Source organism: Parasteatoda tepidariorum, chromosome 4 (genome assembly GCF_982258835.1).
Source record: "Parasteatoda tepidariorum strain Cologne lab strain chromosome 4, Ptep-v5.0, whole genome shotgun sequence".
NCBI lineage: Eukaryota > Metazoa > Arthropoda > Arachnida > Araneae > Theridiidae > Parasteatoda > Parasteatoda tepidariorum.
Window position 1 is genome coordinate 26,374,178 of NC_141758.1, and position 18,783 is coordinate 26,392,960.

The following is an 18,783-nucleotide window of genomic DNA, read 5'->3' on the forward strand; positions in this document are numbered from 1 at the left end:
TACATGTGCAAGGGGAAAAAAAAACTTACTTTGACAGCTTCAGGACCAGTAAGAGCAACTATTCTTCGAATGCCCTTAGCAATGGCTTCTTCTGAAGAAATAACAAACTCGCCAATATGACCAGATCTCTTTAGATGTCTATAACAAAGAAAGAAAATTAGTCAGCGTCCTTTGAAAAGCATAGTTCCTTTTCTTCATTAAAAAAAAAAATAAGAACAGCAGAGGTGTTTCAGTATTAAGATTTATTTTGTAGAAAGAAGATGCTTTGCTTTTTAAAAGATTAAGTAGAAGGCAACAGAAAGATATATACATTAGAAATTTCATAATTTTGGAGTTAGATAAAATTTTGTGTTCTACAGCTACCTGTAATCACTCTTAGATATTTGTGTTACAACTTTTTTTAAGTTCCCCCAATAGATTTAACACTAGATAACTAAACACCTATTAAAGAGGCTCCAGACTGATGCAAGTTCAGTGAAAATGGGATATTGCAGAAGTAGTTATAACATATTCATTGTGCAAATGTTAAATTTTGTCATTTATTTATATCTTGGATAAAAATTTTAAGATTATATTAAGTAAGCTACATTAATTAGTTTGATACAGACGAAATATAGTATTTTGTGTTCTATAGCTACCTGTAATAACTTAGATATTTGAGCAAGAACTTTTTTTAAAAAATTATCCTAATAGATTTAAAGCTAGATAACTAAACATCCGCTAAAGACGTTTGAAAGTTTGGTGAAAATGGGATATTGTAGTAATACTTATAACATATTTCAAGTGCAAATGTTATATTTATCAATATTTTGATAAAAGTTTTAAGAGTATTATTCTTAAGCTAAATTAATTACTTTGATACAGATGAAATACAAAATTATACATGTTCTTAATTGTTTGTAAATGAGTCAAATGACTAGTCAAGTATTCAATTATCTACGATTTAAAAAAAAAAAAAAAACAGGAAACATTAAAAGTTTTTCTATAGACATTTAAACTTTTAAATTTGTGAGCAGGTTTTATCAAATAGTTACAACAGTAGTTATAACATTTTAAGATAAGTGGATATTTCTTTAGAGACTTAACATTAAAAATGGGAAAAGAATAAAGCTAAGTAATATATTTCTTTTAATCAATGAAACATGGGAAAAAAACATAATTAATCTCATCTACTCACGTCCCACCACAAAATTCAACAGATGTTTCATTTCCCCCAGGACCAGAAGGATCTGATAAGAGATCATCTACTGATATGCCTATGGAGATAACTCTAACTGGATCAGGATACACCTAAAAGACATTTCAGAATATTAAATTATACATTGAATTTAATTTTCTAGATGCAGATAAATGCTTTTCACCACTTATTCTAATGTTACTATGAATAGCCATGTGATCAGACAACTACTATTTTGGAATCCAAATAATTTTAATCCACTTTCAATTACAATAAAAAATTTCTTGCTTTATTTAACAGACCTTCCCTTAAAAAACTGGTAAATATTAAATGATTCGTAAACAACAATGCCAACTGACAAATTACTACAGTCAATCCCCGCTATAGTGAACAGTCTGCAGATCCAGTAAAATGTCCACTATAAACAATGACTCACAGTATCCAAATATTTAAAAAAAATATTTTTTGACAGTTCAGTTGAATTATTGAAAGTAAGGATTCAACTTCAAAGAGAAAAAAAACTTCCTTATTAAATTTTTGTTTTCAATTTTACATTTTTGATTGAACACAATTTAATTTTAAGTAGAGTTCTTCAATTTTCTGTAGGAAAAAATATAGTCAGAATATTTACTGCTTATTTTACTTAAGATATTAGATGATGCTGAATACTATGCTATCACTGACAGAGGTGAAGTGCACACTTCATCATTGCAACATTCAAATTGTTCTGCAACATCTCTAACAAAAATGTCTATTCCTTGTTTTTTAAGCCGTAGAGTGAGAAGTAAATTGTCATCATCATCATCTTCATTCTCCACATAGGAGTCTCTTTTTCTTCTAAAGCCATCAAAAGAACTGCGTGTCGGAAACAGTTGCAAATTATCATTGGTGTCACTTGCCTACATGATTTTTCTTACAAAATGACTGCTTCTAGCTGAGTTCGTGTTTTCTTCATTGTTCTTAAAACACGCATCACCAGTTGTTTTCTATAGTGCAACTTTAGGCTACGAATAATGCCCTGGTTTATGAGATGTAACTAAGAAGTCGTATTTGGGGGTGAGCCGTGTACACATGCAAAGTTAAAATTGGATAACTGAAGAAAAGAAAAAAACTTACGAAAATGAAATTCAAATTCTCAGCTGTTCACTATGTGTATTTAAAATAACATTATCTAAATGGCAGTGCGGATGAGACAACTAAAAAAAGGTCACGACAACCGAGTGTCCACTATAGAAGGGTTTGACTATTTTTCGCAAGCAGAGTTTGACAATTTACATCAACATCATTTTAATTTATTATTTAGAAAAAAATAACTATAAGTCTAAGTAACTGGAGGGAAAAATAATTAATTACTACAAAGACTGAATAAAAAAAGAACAAGTAAAGTTATCCATAACGTGCAATGCTATTAAGGTCTATAATATATATACATAGTGATTGACGCCCAAGGAATCGAGAGAATGTCAGAAAATAAATGATTTTAAAATAAATTTTGTGTACATAAATATTAAATTACTGCATTAAATAGCCACAAGCATAATGGTTATAATCCTACTAGATTGAAATATGGGAAAAAATTATTGATAATTTTTTTGTTTTCTGTTTAGTACAGGTAGAGGGCGGTCTAAGGTAAAGGCTGGTTACTCGACAACAATCATCCGTAATATTATGGTAGTTAATGATGGTTGTAATGCCAATTGGTTGCTACTAGTAATTGAATGATCATTGATAATTTTTAGTAGTCAGGTAAAAATAATGGCATACGCTTAAGCATCTTAACTGATGTTTTCTATCAGTCAAATTATGGAATCATCATTACAACAGTAATCAGATTTAACAGAATTGAATTGAGGACATAAGGTTAAAAAATTAATCAATAATTGGGTAACATTAGCAGAAATAATGTTGAAATGTATGTCAAAAGAGGTGTTGGATGAACAGCATATCGAAAGTCGGATAATCGGGTTCAGAAGCAAAGCTGAAAAACTAACAGTTAAAATAGAAAAATCACTTTGCTTAAACAAGGATAACACAGTTTGCGAATTTTAAGAGGATAAATAAAAATACTTGTTTTTTAAAGATAAGTTATGCATTACAAAAGGCTAACGTTTACACAAAATTTCAAAAAAGTAAAGAAAACTTCTAGAGCATTTTATTCAAAAGCTATAGCAGCAAATAAAATAATCTAACCTTAATAACTGACCTCTCCAAAAACTGCTCTTAAACCTTGAATTGCTTTAGCCTCAGGTAAAGGGGTGTCTTTAGCAAATACTTCTCCATTTTTTCTAACTGCTTGATTGGCAACTATTTCTGCCTCTTTGACCTGTGCAACAGTCATAGCTCCCTAAAAAATAAGTCTAACATAATTAAATATCACACAACTGAGAAAGTACCACAATATTTATTTGAAAATCATAATAATTCACAAAAACTTCAGTTATTTATTTTCAATTATTTTAAGTTGTAAAGAAGTTGAATAACTTCCACGGTTAAATAACAAGGAAGTTCAACTCTAGTGAATATTAAGGGTAATTATTGCAATTGCTTCAATCTGAGAGTGTTTAATCATTGGGTAATTTTACTATTCAGAAATTTCTTATTTGTTGACTTTAATGGCATATAACTTAGTTTTAAAAAAGTCGAGCAGTTCTAATAATTTTAGTTAAGATAAATCTTAATAACTTAGATATTTGTAATTTTTTTTAAAAAATAAATTGACTGACTGTTACAGATGAAATACAATGTGTAAAGTCAACAAGAACCAATATTTAATTTTTTAAAAAAATTTCAAAAGTTGGAGTAATTATGAATAACACCATGACTTATTTTCACAAAAATACACAATTACCCTTCTGTAGTTTTAGTGTGGTGGCATTGCCCACAGCATGAAAACATTAAAATAAAAATTTAAAAACCATTGGTCGATGCTGGCAATAAAATTTTGAAAAGCTATGTCAATTGATTCATCATAATGCAAATAAAAGAAGTTTATTATTTTCCTACCTTGTTAGTGAAATCAAATCTTAGTCTGTCAGGTGCAACTAATGAACCTTTCTGATCACATTCGGTTGCTAAAGCTTTTCTAAGAGCAAAATTCAAGATATGTGTTCCAGTATGATTATTCATTACCAGCTTTCTCCTTTCCTAGAATAAAAAAGTAAATAAAATCATTTGTTAAATGAAATAAAATTTCTTAAAGGGACAAAACTAATTCCGAACATTAAAAACTGTTTCTTGATGTGTGTGTATAGATATATTTTAAAGAGACTACATGTTTTGTAGGTGTTAAATCACAATTGGGTGGAAAGAGTTTGATTAGCATTAGAGAGCAAAAAATTTAACTTATAAAAACAGTACTTTTGTTGATTTTGAAAAATATAAGTTTGATATTTTTATATCAAACTGACAAATAAAATTTTTAAAAAAGAGGAAAAAATAGCGATGAAACTTTAAATAATAATTTTTAAAAATTATTACTCAATTGATCGGAAAAAAAGTTATATATTTCAAGGTGAAAATACATTAAATGCTGATTACGAAAAGAAATAAATTTTAGGCAATTTATTCACTGAAATATTTTTTTTTTTTTGTTTGAGTGCATGGTAGAGGAAATGATAAGTTAAATAATTGTATTAGTAAACTAAGTTTCTCTTTGATATTAAGAACAAAGAATAATTTTAAAAAAAATCTAAACAAAATTACCTCATCTATCATTAGTTTCATTTTATCTCCAACTTTTACTGAGCCACAAAGTGTACCTAAGTGTATAACATAACCACCTTGAAGTTGGACTTCTTTAACAGTGAATTCAGTATCCTACAGATAAAAACAACAAACATTAAGATAGAAATCATCTGTCTTTACACACAACATAAACTAAAGCTGAAAAAATTTTTTCCCCCAAGTTTCATGCTGAATGAAAAATAAAAGTTTTTCCTCCCCTTTTTTTATTTTCAATATCAAGACCCAATGATTGACTTAATGTGGTGGTTGAAAAACAATATGATTTGTTTTTCCTTAGATAAAAACAAGTTGTTTTATTTCTTAGAATAGTGAAAATCAATATTGTGACATGGTTATTAAACTTTTATATTTATCATATATGATGCAGCAAGTCTAATAATTAACACAAGAAATTAATGATTGATTTCAAATTTTAGATTGTAACAAAAAGTTACAACAGATATAGGTTACAAATCAGTAAAAAACGGGTAACAGTGGTTAATATATTCAGATGTAATATCATAAAAAAAAATTTCGACTATCCCCACATAAAATTTGTAAGTTATTAGAGGGTAAACTTTCACCCTGCTTTGTTATATTAATATTATTTTTGTATTTTATTGTTGCTGCTTTAAAATATAAGAATATTGAAATAGTAACAAAAAACTGTATAACTTGATCTTTAGATATTTTTTTTCTTTAAATAAATCAAAATATCATTACAACATAAAAAAGATGCAATAATTATAATGCCAGTTTTAGGATGAATTTAAATGAAATTGTTCCAGTAGCCTAAGCAGATCTAGAACAAATAAATAATTTTCTAGCAAAAACAAAAGGCTTTGCTTAGAATATTGAAGTAGAAAACCATTTACTTAATTGCATAAAAAAAAACATAACCAAAAAGAAAATTATTGGTTTACACATGCTTATACCTCATCATTCTCTTTGACCATGAAGCCTGTATCATAAATTTGGCCTCCAGCTTCAGCATAAAATGAGGTTCTATCTAATATGATACCACACTCTTGACCATTTTCAACATGGTCAGTGAAGGCTTTTTGAATTCTTAATGCTAAGACAGTGCCCAGACAGGAATCAAATTCTGAAATACCAAAAATCAGTTGTCATCTATGAAGGAAGAAAAATAAATCAAATACAGTGAAACCTCCAGGAGAACCACCTCTATGTAGCGACCTCTCTTGGGAGGCATAAATTTTTTTACATAGACTTTGCGTTGAAGAAAACTTTTACGAGAGACCATCAAAACCTCTCCCAGCGACCGGGCAAACCTCTGCACAAATTGCACAAAAAGGCCAAATAAGGAAACACTAAAAAAATAACAAAAAGAAATATTAAAACAATTATGTAGATTAAATGAGCTCAAAATATTTGTTAGTGATTATAATTCAGAAAGCCTTTTTGACGATCTCTGAAAGAGATCTACAACTTAATGTTGCAGTCAGAGTGCACTAAAGACGACGCTACCAATGATTTATTTTTAGAATTGAAAATTGAATTAGGAGGGGAAAAACTATTTTTTTAAAAACCAATCTCTAACAAACAAAACTCTTCCTATTTTTTAAAGCTAACTAATTTTTATGATATAAAATTAAATGCAAACTTTAACCCCTAAGAAAGACCAACCTCTATTAATGACCATTTAACAGAGAGTGGTTGAGTGCTGTTGGAACTGCTGAGAGGTTTCACTGTAAAATGCATTACAAAACTATTCTTCAAAGCAAAAGGGTTATGAGTTTTCAGTTGACAAATATTAAAAATGAGATGCAATGGTTCTAGACTTTAAGAGAGATATTAATTAAACATGCAGAGATATGCACTACAAAAAAAAAAAAAAAACCCACAGGTGATGGCACATACATAACATATAAGTACTTAGTTACACCATGACATCACCATGAGGAAAAAAAGAACTAACCATATTTTGAGTCCATACTGTCAGATAGAGAGCGATAAGAGTATTTAGGAGAGTCATCTGTAGCAGGAACACCTTTGGATTGAAGGTCAGATATAGCATGAACATCTAGCTTAATTTCATCAACAACACCTTCACCTTTAGCTTGAGACATAAGCTAAAATAAAAATATACATAGATATCACGTTTTTTAATTGTGGCTCTTAAAATTTTAACTTGAAAACGATGATATACGTATAATGTAAATATCTGAATTGAAATATTTCAACCATAAAATTTTTTTAAATATAGAGCATCAATTAACTTTAAAACTTGCCTTAAAATGAACTACAAGTTATTTTTTTAAAAAGTTTTTCTTCTGCCTAAAATGCTTGACATTAGAAGTTTTCAGCAATTTCCTAACTACAGAATTAAAGTACACAAAATGTAATTTAGTATTAAATGTACTAGAATTTAATTTATTCTAATTATAAGCATAATAAATTTTACACATATACTTCAGTTTATTTCACTTTGTTAATTTCCAAACATATAACATCAAAAAACTTAGTGCAAATGAAATAATCACCCATAAGAAAAGTTATAAAGATCTGAATGCAAAAAGCGCTAACTTGTTTATTTAATAAATGCTAATTGCATTCTGTTAAAATACATATTTTAATTATTAAAGATGGTAAATATTCCATCTGGAATTAATTAAATTTGAAGAAATAAAATTTTGATTTAGCTGGAATGTTGCTAAGATTCAACTATGATTTATCTAATATATTGTTATTCATTTATATGAAGTTTTGAACAAATTAGATTTGTGAATTACTGCTATTTTATAACATAGATTGTATTATAACTAACATATGAATTAAACGAATTATACTAACATATGAATTATATCAAATTTAAATGTTTTTTTTTTTACCCTACTAATTAACGGCATGTTTCAAACTTGGAAACAATTGACACCTTAACCGGCGTCATGAAAAATGTGTCCTTTAAAAACAATCTGGACAGATCATTCAATTACTCCAAAGCTGACACTTCAGACGCTATTATATTTAAGCTGCTAATTTTCTTTCAAAAGCAACTTGGGTCATTGGCCGTGCCAGACCAATAGCAAAGCACAAAAGGAATCACAGTCATTCCTTTTACTCATTGATTGCCTTACAATGGGATTACCTTTATGCAACAACAGAAAAAATAAAAACACAATTTTGACAAAGATTTGAGAGTAGTGATTTTTCCTCCCAATAAAATTTGAGAGGTTAAGGGGTCACAGTACCTTTGCAAAAATTTTTTAAAATAAAGGTATGATCATTCATTTTGAGGATGCTTTACATGCTCATTTAAGTTATAATCAATAATTTATCTTCAAAAAATGATTAAACTGTTTAATTTTTTGTAAATTTTAAAAAAAGTTGATAAAATTCTAAATTTTTAAATCCCTAAGGCTTTTTTATTTTAACATATTTTCAAAAAAAGTTTTTTTCATAGTGCTTGCAATATTTATATTAACAATTTTGTGCATTCATTTGTTGATATATCAATTAGAATATTTTTTATAGATTATTTTGTAAAAAAGAAGAAAAAAAAAGAGTAAAAATTCATGATAGGTATATATAACATGCCGTAAAAATTGTAATACCTCATAAAATGCTTATTCCATGCACAGTTTAAATAAGTGTATTATACTCAAGATAAAAAAGTTTACTTCAAAGCTTTATCTTAAATAGAAAAAAATCCTTAGGGATTTAATTAAGATTAAGACACAAAATTATCATCTATGCGAAAAAGCACTTTAAAGTCAGACTGCTGGGCAAGTTTCTGTATTAGAACAATTTAAAATCATTCATAACTTTTTTAAAAATGTAGATAGAGAGATGAATTTTTTTCTGTACATCTGAAATACTTTGAAGTTTTATTATAAGCAATAAAAAAAAATTTGGTATTTTTGTCATTTTTTGGGTACTGTGACCCCTTAAACTCAAATCCTATGAAGGAAATATACACCTAAATATGTATTAGTGAACTCTGGTTAAAAGTAAGGACTAAAGTGGAGAAAAAAAAAATTTGATAATATGTTAAAATAATTTGACATATATTTATAGTTATGCAAATGAAAATATTATTCAAATTAATATAATGGCAATTGGTAAAATTTTAAATAATAAAAACATTAATTTATTAGATTTAAATACTTTTAAGCTAAGGTTTGATTGAATTGAAATGTTTGTAAAAGCAATTTAATTTTTGTCCAAACGTAATCTATACATTAGGCATAGATTATGTTTGCACAATAATTAAATTGCTTTTACAAACATTAGGCAAATGCTGGATATTAGCTTTTACCACTTCCACTATGTTATAAATAAATTTAGAAAAATTCTAGGAAATAAAAGCATGAATTGAAAAGTTTAATAATTCAGGGATGAGATTAGCCAAAACGCAAAAAAGCTGAATTTCCACGATAGTAAATTTTACGCAAGCGCAACCCTTTAATAATAAATTCCAGACAGTTTAAGGTAATAAATAATGTGTTGACATACAATTGTGTACTAATCTATTATTATAAAAACGATTTCATTGATACTTAACATATAGTGAAAAAGAAATTACCAATTGAAAAAATAAAGCTGGAAATTATATTTTTCCTCAGTTCACATAAGAGACAATTGCTACTTGAAAAACTACCTGGTTTATCAAATTAAAACTACTTAGAATATAAATTAATATTTCATTTCTTTTAATAAATACTGTTATGTGATTTATAGCAAATATATCAGTAATATTACTTTTTAAATTATATTGGAAAAAAAAACTTTAACAATGGACCGAATCATTATGTTCATATTATAGTCTAATCTAACTACAGCCCTCTGAAACATATCAATAACAGTGAAGTAGAAATATATAGTAACTCCTTAACATACAAAAATTGCTAGTTTAGTTTGAAAAATTACATGACAATCAGCAACTGTTTAGATAATTGTTTTTTATTTGATAAAAATTTTGCATTTTATACCATAAATAATAGCAATTATAAATAAAATTTTGATGATGAGTTAATTAACTCTTTTCCCCCCAAATTTTTTTTTTATTAAATCCCTTTTTAAGAGATTGCTTTTGTTTGCTATATCTTTTATGTTTGCTATATTTAGTCGTTAGTCCATCTTCAAACATTTTGTGACAAATCCTATTTTTTCTTCTTTGCAAGCACAGAATGTAAGTTTTGAATATATTCCCTTCCTGTTTCTCTGATGTTGTAACACTTACATATACTAAATAATCGTCGTTAGAAAAACAGTCACCTCTATAGTAACTAATTAAAAAAATTTTTACTTCTTACAAGAATCGCGATAGTTGATCTTAAAATTGGGTGAATATGAATAAAAATTATGGATTTTGAAATCACATGAATATGAAACTAGATATACGATTTTGAAAATGAGAAAATACAAACTGGGATATAGAATTTTTAAAATGCGTAAATACAAATCACGATTCATAATTTTTAGATAGCGTAAATACGAATCATGATGCGTAACTTTTAGACTGCATAAATAAGAATTATGATGCATAACTTTCAGAATGCGTGAATGCGAATCCCAATGCCTTATTTTAAAATTGCGTATAAATACGAAAATCAATGTTTGATATTATAAACTGCATGAGCAAATCAACACATTGAATTTTAAACTTGCGTGAATACGAATCGCTACATAGGTTTTTAAAAAGACGTAAATACGAATCACAATATCGGATTTTTAAATCTCGTAAATAAGAATCGCTTCGTACAATATTCAAATCGCGTGAATAAGAATCGCAACACGCAAATATGAAAAGCTATGTTTGATATTAAAATCGTGTGAATAAGAATCGAGATATTAGCAGATTTCAGGCTTGGGACCTCTAAAAAGCTTGTCAGAAGCAGCGTCGTTTGAACTATGAAAATCGGATCTATCTGGAGGGCGGGTAAAAAATTCGGAAAATCTTATCTGCTGCTTGTAAAAGGGGAGAAAATAGGTAAAATAAGTAAAAATTAGAAAGGATTGGTAGCTATGTAGTTAGAATTTTCTGTTTCTCTTTGAAAATCGGATAATTTTCTGAAAAAGCGGAATATTTAAAAAAAAAAATGAAATTTTTAGAAAATCTGAATTTTTGATAAAAAAAAGCTGAAATTTAAGATATAAAAGTGAAAAAAGCGGAAATCCGCTAAAAAACGGAAAAATCGCATCCCTGATAATTTGAGATAAGTGTACATGATTTAGCAGCTACTTCAACAAGCTAAATAACATCAAATGACAAATAATCTTTAATTTTTTTTTTTAATAAACTGCACATTTGAGCAGTTGGATAAAAAGTGTTCTTATTAAGTAAGAATAAAAAAGACAACCATCACGATTGTGAGCAAATATTTACCTTGCAATCACAATGAATCATTGAAAACTGCACCATATTCAATGAGTAATGCACAAATTACATAATTATGAATTGCAATACAGCAATAGTAAATAAAACATTTTAAGTATTGCCACTTTATTAGTAATTTTCTTGCAATGTGCACAGCGTCTTTTGACAAAGGGTGACACAGCGAGAGAGAACCTTTAACAGTTACAAAAAAATTTTCAAAATACCCAATAATAATTTCTTGCTCTCCTATTCTACCAAATAAATTAAGGTTAATTGTACTTAAAAAATAAAAAAAAATTCTTTTAATCATGATTTTGCGTTTAAATTTCTAACAATATAAAACTTGGTTATACTTGAGCCTGCTTTTTAGCTTCTTCATAGCCGATCATATCAACTTCTAAACCTTTTTCTTCAACCATTAACTGTGTAAGATCAACTGGAAATCCATATGTATCATATAATCTCCATGCAACATCCCCTACAGATATATACATATAAAATATAGTGACAATGAATTTAAATCATATACACTTGTTGAATACCGTTCTTTGTACAGGTAAAATAAAAAAAAATCAGTACTGAACAACACTATGAAATCAGGCACAAAACTGAAAGGCATATACCAACACAATTGAAGAACTTAGTGGAAGAACCCAGTAAATGGCCTTTTAAAGGGATTTTATGAATCAGTGAAAATAAAGTGGTAGCAGAAATATGGGTATGTTTAATGTAGGAGAATTTTTTTTCTTCTCCACTTCTAATATAACTAATAAACATTGGTTTTCAGTATCCTTGCATTAGTTTTTTTTTCAAATTAGACAGTGGTAAATAAAATAAAACAAAGAATTATAAGTCCCACCTTCTAATAAATCAGTAATAAAATGCAAAACACTTTTTTTCATCTTACCTTTATTATAGCCTAATTGAATGTCATTTACCTAATTTTTTCACTTAACTCATCAATTAATAAAACTAAAATGATTTAATTTTTTTTATTTATTATAATTATTTGTTGTCCTTTATGGGGACTTTACGTTACTACATTAAGCAAAACACGTTTTTTTGTAGCTCATCCTATCCGAATAGAGAGTAACTGTATTAGCAATACTTAGCATGACGATATTATTCGCTTTTAACACCTGATAGTTAAAATTTTCACCATTGAGTAATTTTCTCTGGTACACATCCCTTTCAAGGGACCGTGAGAAATCTCCTTCCACAGTATCTGTTTTAAAACTGCTTATTTTTGGAGCAATTTAAATAATCACCAAATATATCAGAAAAATACTTTATAATATTATAGTTGTTACTTAATGCATAAACATTTGAGTTCAGAGGGAAATGAAATACATTTAACAGTGACACCTAACTAAAGCTCAAATTCTAAAAACAAATAGAATTCTTATAAGACCTTAATAAGGATTTTGAGTATGACCATTTCCATATCTGACCTTTTATTTATCGTTTAAAATAGTTATAAGTAGTGGTGGAATACTTATAAGTAGTTTTCTACAGTTCCCATTAACTTTTTTTTCCACTTACTTTGCTATGTTAATATTTATATCAATAATAACACGGCGAATAATATTATCCCAAAAACGAATAAGCATTTTTTCGACATTAACTTTGCTTTTAATAGATAATTTATTTATTTTTAGTTTTTCTAAATGAATGAATACCATTATTTTATTAATTTTGTTTTTCAGTACAGTGAAATCTCTAGTTACGCCCACTCCTACTGATAAACCATTATGCAACTCCAATTTTTCAGAATTTAAAAGAAAATTACTTAAAAATTTTAAGAATGAACTTTTTGCTTTATCTATAACTAAAAATATTAAACTATTTCACTACCAATGAATCTATCCTTCTCTGGTCCTAAAACTGTTCCATGAAATTATAAAAATAAATAAAAAAATAAAAAAAGGCAGTCATACTCAAATTTGGTTCTGAGACCTCACTTTTCCTCACTAGCTACCTCACATTGGAAAATTAATTAGCTACCTCACATCACTTACTTACCTTACTTTGGAAAATAAATTAGCTACCCCACTTTTCTTGACTGACACAGGAATATATTACGTTTTCACCTTCAAATATCAAAAAAAAATAATAATAATAATATTTTTTTTTTCTTTTCAGGCTTAAAATTTTTTTTCTATAAATGAAGAGTTATATTTTGCAAGACAAACTTACAAAATTAATTTAATAAATTAAATTAATTTTAATAATTACAGTCAATAACATTTTACTAATAATGTACATTTTAAATGACAATAGACCAGATATGTTTACTTAAAACTAGTAGTAGTTTTATTTCTTGAAATCAATGCCAATTTAGTGAAATTACAAGTTAAGCATAATGCTATGAAATTTTAATTCTAGCATGCATAACTTCCATGCAAAAGGAAGAAAATTACCTGGCAGAACATTTGAAGTAAGTTTCTTGATGGCTCGTTCCAACAACAATCTCCCTCGATTTAGTGTCTTTAGAAATTGTGCTTCTTCATCATTAATTATATCCATAATCTGTAATAGTAATCATTAGGAAGACGAAAATACAATAGGTAAAATTGCAAATGATGAAAATAAAATAAATAAAACAATCTGATTTCCTTTTTTTTAAATTTCATCTACTTTCTAAAGGCAAACCAAACTCTTTCATAAAAAGAGAGATATAATGACGTAGACTAATATAAAATATTAGAGTTCTAAAAAGGAATAAAATTACGCATAGTTTATGCTTTGCACAATATATATATATATATATATATATATATATATATATATATATATATATATATATATATATATATATATATAAATATATATATATAAATATATATATATATATATATATATATATATATATATATATAAATATATATATAAATATATATATATATATATATATATATACAGTACAGAACCCGTTATCCGGAAATCAGTAAACCGGAAAACCAAAAAACCGGAACGAAATTCGATAAATTTTCCCGCCATTTTTTTTTTTAAAAAAAATGTTTTTTTCCTCATGAGATTTTAGGATTTTTCTTTCTTTTTTGAAAGATGTTTACCTTACCATCATTTTGGAAACAATCATTAGTGTATTACTTCGTTTTTTCAAGATTATTTCCAAATATTTTTTTTTTAGTTGGGTTTAACAATAAAAAAAAAAACGGCTTTTTGTAGCGATTCAGAAAACCGGAAAAATCAGTTATCCGGAATAGCGATGGTCCCGATCGTTCCGGATAATCGGTTCCCTACTGTATATATATATATAAAAATTACAGTTGCCAACATAGATAATTAAAAATCCAATAAATTTTAGGAAATATAAATTTCATTATAACTGTTGCATAATGTACTAAATATTTTACACATAGGAAAATGTAGGGATTTTTATAGTCATCAAAAAGAAAAATATTTTCCAGTAATGATTGGCATTAAATATGTTTGAAATGCGTATTATGTTTACTCGTAATTTTGAATAGTAATAGGCATTTAATTGATAAAAAATATATATTTTTTTTAAATTAATAAAAAAGGGAGTTCTGAATAAACTGAATATTTTAGAACAAATTTTTTTTTAAAAAACTGATTTCGATAAATATAGCCTGCTTCATTATATATTAGTAATACTTATTTAAATACTCAAACAAGCAGTAAACCTTGCAAAAATTCTTTTTCAATAGGGGTTTCTTAATGAAATTTTTTCAATTTTAGGAAATTTTCTAAAATGTACAAAATCCTGGAGAATTTTTACTAAACCAGTAGAAACTAGAAAAACCAAGTTGTCTATTGAAAAATCCAGTAGAGTTGGAAGCTTTGATAAAGCAGGAGAGAATAAGAAGAAATTGATTCATAAAAATTAGAGAAAATTAAAAATTTATATAACAATTTAAAACCACAACTTTTTCAATGCAACACTATATACAAATTCATAAAATTAAACATCAAACACATCTAAGAAGAGTACATAAATGATACAGAATATTCCCAGAATGAATTAAACATAAATTAGAAGGAAGAAATGAATATTAGGCAATTTTAAAAGCAAAGAGAACGAAACAAAATAAAATTACTTTTTCAATGAGGATGAAAATGTATGCATCATAAAATATAATTGTCATCATTGCTCATAAGAATGTGAACAGCATGTAGTTAAAATCATATGCAAAAAAAAAAAAAAAAAAAAAAAAATCATATATTTTGCTTTTATAAATTTCATCACACCTCATTTATATGCGAGCAACAAAAAATTACCAACTCTATGCCACAATCAAGAACATAAAGAAAATATACATGACACTTTTAAAGATGTGAACAGAAAGAAGAAAAAAAATTAAAGGGAAAATGTGGCAAAATACCAGATAGAAATATAAAAGCATCATATTTTGAGAAATTTCATCACAACTCAATATGAATGTGAACAGCAAACTAAACTAATCATGTGTAAAATGCTAAAAAAGAAGAGCATAAAAAGAGGGGAAAAAACATACTTTCTTAAATTTACCACACTTTATTACTGATTTGAGCAGCAATCAAAAGGAGAATTATCTTCGAAAGGTAGCAAAATATTAAATAGAAATAATAAAGCATCATATTTTTAGAAATTTCATCACATTTGATTATGAATGTGAACAGCAAACAAAATCAATCATGCTCGAACTGCAGGGAAGGGTACAAAAGCAATTTTTTTTAAAAATTCTATCACACTTCATTAAGGATGTGAACAAAATATATATGTATAAATAAACATGCAGAAATCAAGGCGAAAAAAATGGCATAATCATAGATAAAATGCATCATACTTTTAGGATTTCATCAAATCTAGTTATGAATGTGAACAGCAAAATAAACTAATCATATGCGAACTGTAGAAAATGCCAATTATTAAAAGGGAATTTTAAAAAATTCATACTTTTATAAATTTGAATAGAAAAAAAAAATCCCATGCAACAATCAAAGTTGTGAAAGATAAAAAAAAAAATGTTAGAAAACAAAGCAAAAAAATAAAATATATAATATAAAGAAATAAAGTTAGAAATAATTTTATAATACCAAAACACCTTGTTATGAATGAGAACAACAAATATAACTAATCATTTACAAACAGTAGGTAAAATCAAAATATATGAGGAAAAGAAAGCATTATACTTTCACACTTTATTAATAACGTGAGTAGAAGATTATTTGCTTTGTGCAAAAAGGTTTAATGGTTTTAATATTAAAAACCATACAATAATGCCCTTGGATTTAATGAGGACCTTTAATTAACTTCTTAACCATTCTTTTTCTTAATTTAAAATGACAGAAGGAAGGCTGCTATTCATTCTGATAAATTTTATAAGTTTTAAAAGTACTTTACACTAATTTTAGTTCGAATTGGTAGATAAAGAATGAAGAGAAACAATGTGATGTCTTTCAGCTGTTTTATTATAAGCCATAACAAGTAAAGTTATGGTGCTATACTGTAGCAACATTTAAGTAAAACAATGGATGGTAGCTGAAATTTCAAACAGAGGATGTTAAATGAATTCCCATTTCTCAGATTCTATCTATATAGCTCAAACATGATGCAGAATATATCGGATCATGCCAACAAGATTCAGAGGAAATACTGGCAATCCTTGGGAAAGTTAAAAAAGAAATTCAATAAAATCCTCAAATCAAATAAAATCAATTCAATAAAATCCTGATAGTTTTTAATATAATGCAAAGCAAAAATTAGTACTAATTTGAGTTTTCAATTCCTGGGATGTCTACTTAAAAAATGAGTATCATCACAAAGCTTTTTACAGATAATAATTTAATATAATACAGATTTTATAAAAGCTTTTAATCTGATCGCTAACATTTTGAAAAATACCAGAAAGAAAAAAAAGAGGATAAGGCTTTAATAAAAAATTTTCAAAACATAAAGGTGGTCATGAGTGGGTCGTTGTCTGTGAAAACATATTTGTCGCGAATAATCAACTGCTGAGGAAAGACAAAATTAAACAAAACCTCTCAATCCATTTGATTCAGTGTAAGTAAAAAGCAACATAAAGTAACCCAATTGTAAACATTTTCTAGTTCATATTTGTAGAGCTCAGTTTCCATTTCTGATGCTACTGGCTAACTTAGGTTTAACAAGCTCCCATAAAGTTTCCACAGGTTTAATGAACAAATTACTTTGGTCTCCATGTTCTCGTTAATAATCAGCCTGGGCGTACTTTTATAAATTTTCTTGTACTACATTAAAAAGGTTGTCAGGATACAAATACTTCCCACACATAGAGAACAAAATACAGGGTGGCCACTCAAATCAGATTTCAAATTTCCCTGATTTTTCCAGGTTTTTCAGATAAAAATCTTAAAATTTCCAGGTTTTTGTTTCTTTTTTCTTATAAAGTATAGGATGTGTACAAGAAAAGTGTCTATATTATAAAATATTTTATTCAAAATGTTATTTTTTTAACATATCATCTTGAAAAAAATAATTTATTTTGACAATTTTCAAGATTTTTTATTTATTTTTTAATGCTTTGGCACAAAATTTTGAATCAAAAATCATATATTGACCAACAAAGGAGCCTTTTTTGTTTAAAATTAAAATATGTTATAAGAGGTTAAAATGAAATAGAAAAAATTAGCATTAATGCAACAATTGTAAAAATTTGTCGACAAACATTGCTGTAAGTGATTGTAAAAAAATGTGTGATTGGTTGGTTTGCTCAGAAAAAATAATTCACAGATTTCTTTGAATAGGAGTAGGAAAGCTTTCAGAAAAAGAGTGCGATATAAAATCTATTATCATAAAATTATACCAACTAAATTTTGGAGAATTTTATAAAGTTAAAAATACAAAAATATTTTGTCAAAATAGAGAAAAAAAAATAACCACCGAAGCATCGGAACAAACTTGAGCCATAAATGGATTTAGCCCAAGGACAGAATTTAAAAACAGAAGCTAATATCCTAATTCCCTTTTTCCACCAGAATCTTACCTAAATTTTCCTAAATTCCCATAGCGGTCAAAAGTTTGCACATTTGTTCAGCAACCGTGGAAAAATTTTATATGGCATTCTAGTTTAACAGAACTATAATGGAGCAAATTTTGATGCAAGCAAAGTATCGCTAAGTTGATGATATTTCAACTGTTTGGCGATACATTTCCGTTAAAAAAAAGTGGGTATAATGGATGAAATAATTTAAATTAAGAAAATTAGCAAATAATTTAAATTAGTGAAATTTGAAAAATCATCAAAGAAAAATTTCCAGCTTTTCTTTAAAAATCCCTGATTTTTCCATGTTTTTATCCAAATTTCCCTGATATTTCCAGGTTTTTTCCAGTATAAAAAAATTCCCTGATAATTCCAGGTTTTCAAGGTTTTCCAGGTGGGTGGCCACCCTGAAAATATTATACAGAAGAAGAAAAAAAATCATGTTTTTTTTTAAGTCTCATCACATCTTATTAAGAATGTGAACAGCAAACTAGACTAATCATATGTAAACAGCAGAAAAAGCCAAAAATTAAGGGAGAGGAACATTTAATCTTGTT

The 18,783-nt window shown here is 27.2% G+C and overlaps 1 protein-coding gene across 2 annotated transcripts in view; it reads right to left on the minus strand.

Moving 5' to 3' along the window:
- The window catches only part of AlaRS (alanine--tRNA ligase, cytoplasmic), a 37,004-nt gene that overhangs the window by 4,194 nt on the left and 14,027 nt on the right, over positions 1 to 18,783 (minus strand). For both annotated transcript variants that reach the window (XM_087160831.1, XM_087160832.1), the window contains exons 10-18: positions 13,661 to 13,769; positions 11,594 to 11,718; positions 6,840 to 6,993; positions 5,836 to 6,005; positions 4,880 to 4,993; positions 4,181 to 4,321; positions 3,381 to 3,521; positions 1,178 to 1,290; positions 30 to 138 (exon numbers count right to left, since the gene is read on the minus strand). In XM_087160831.1, coding sequence (XP_087016957.1) covers positions 30 to 138; positions 1,178 to 1,290; positions 3,381 to 3,521; positions 4,181 to 4,321; positions 4,880 to 4,993; positions 5,836 to 6,005; positions 6,840 to 6,993; positions 11,594 to 11,718; positions 13,661 to 13,769 — 1,176 coding nt within the window. The remainder of the gene's footprint in view (positions 1 to 29; positions 139 to 1,177; positions 1,291 to 3,380; positions 3,522 to 4,180; positions 4,322 to 4,879; positions 4,994 to 5,835; positions 6,006 to 6,839; positions 6,994 to 11,593; positions 11,719 to 13,660; positions 13,770 to 18,783) is intronic.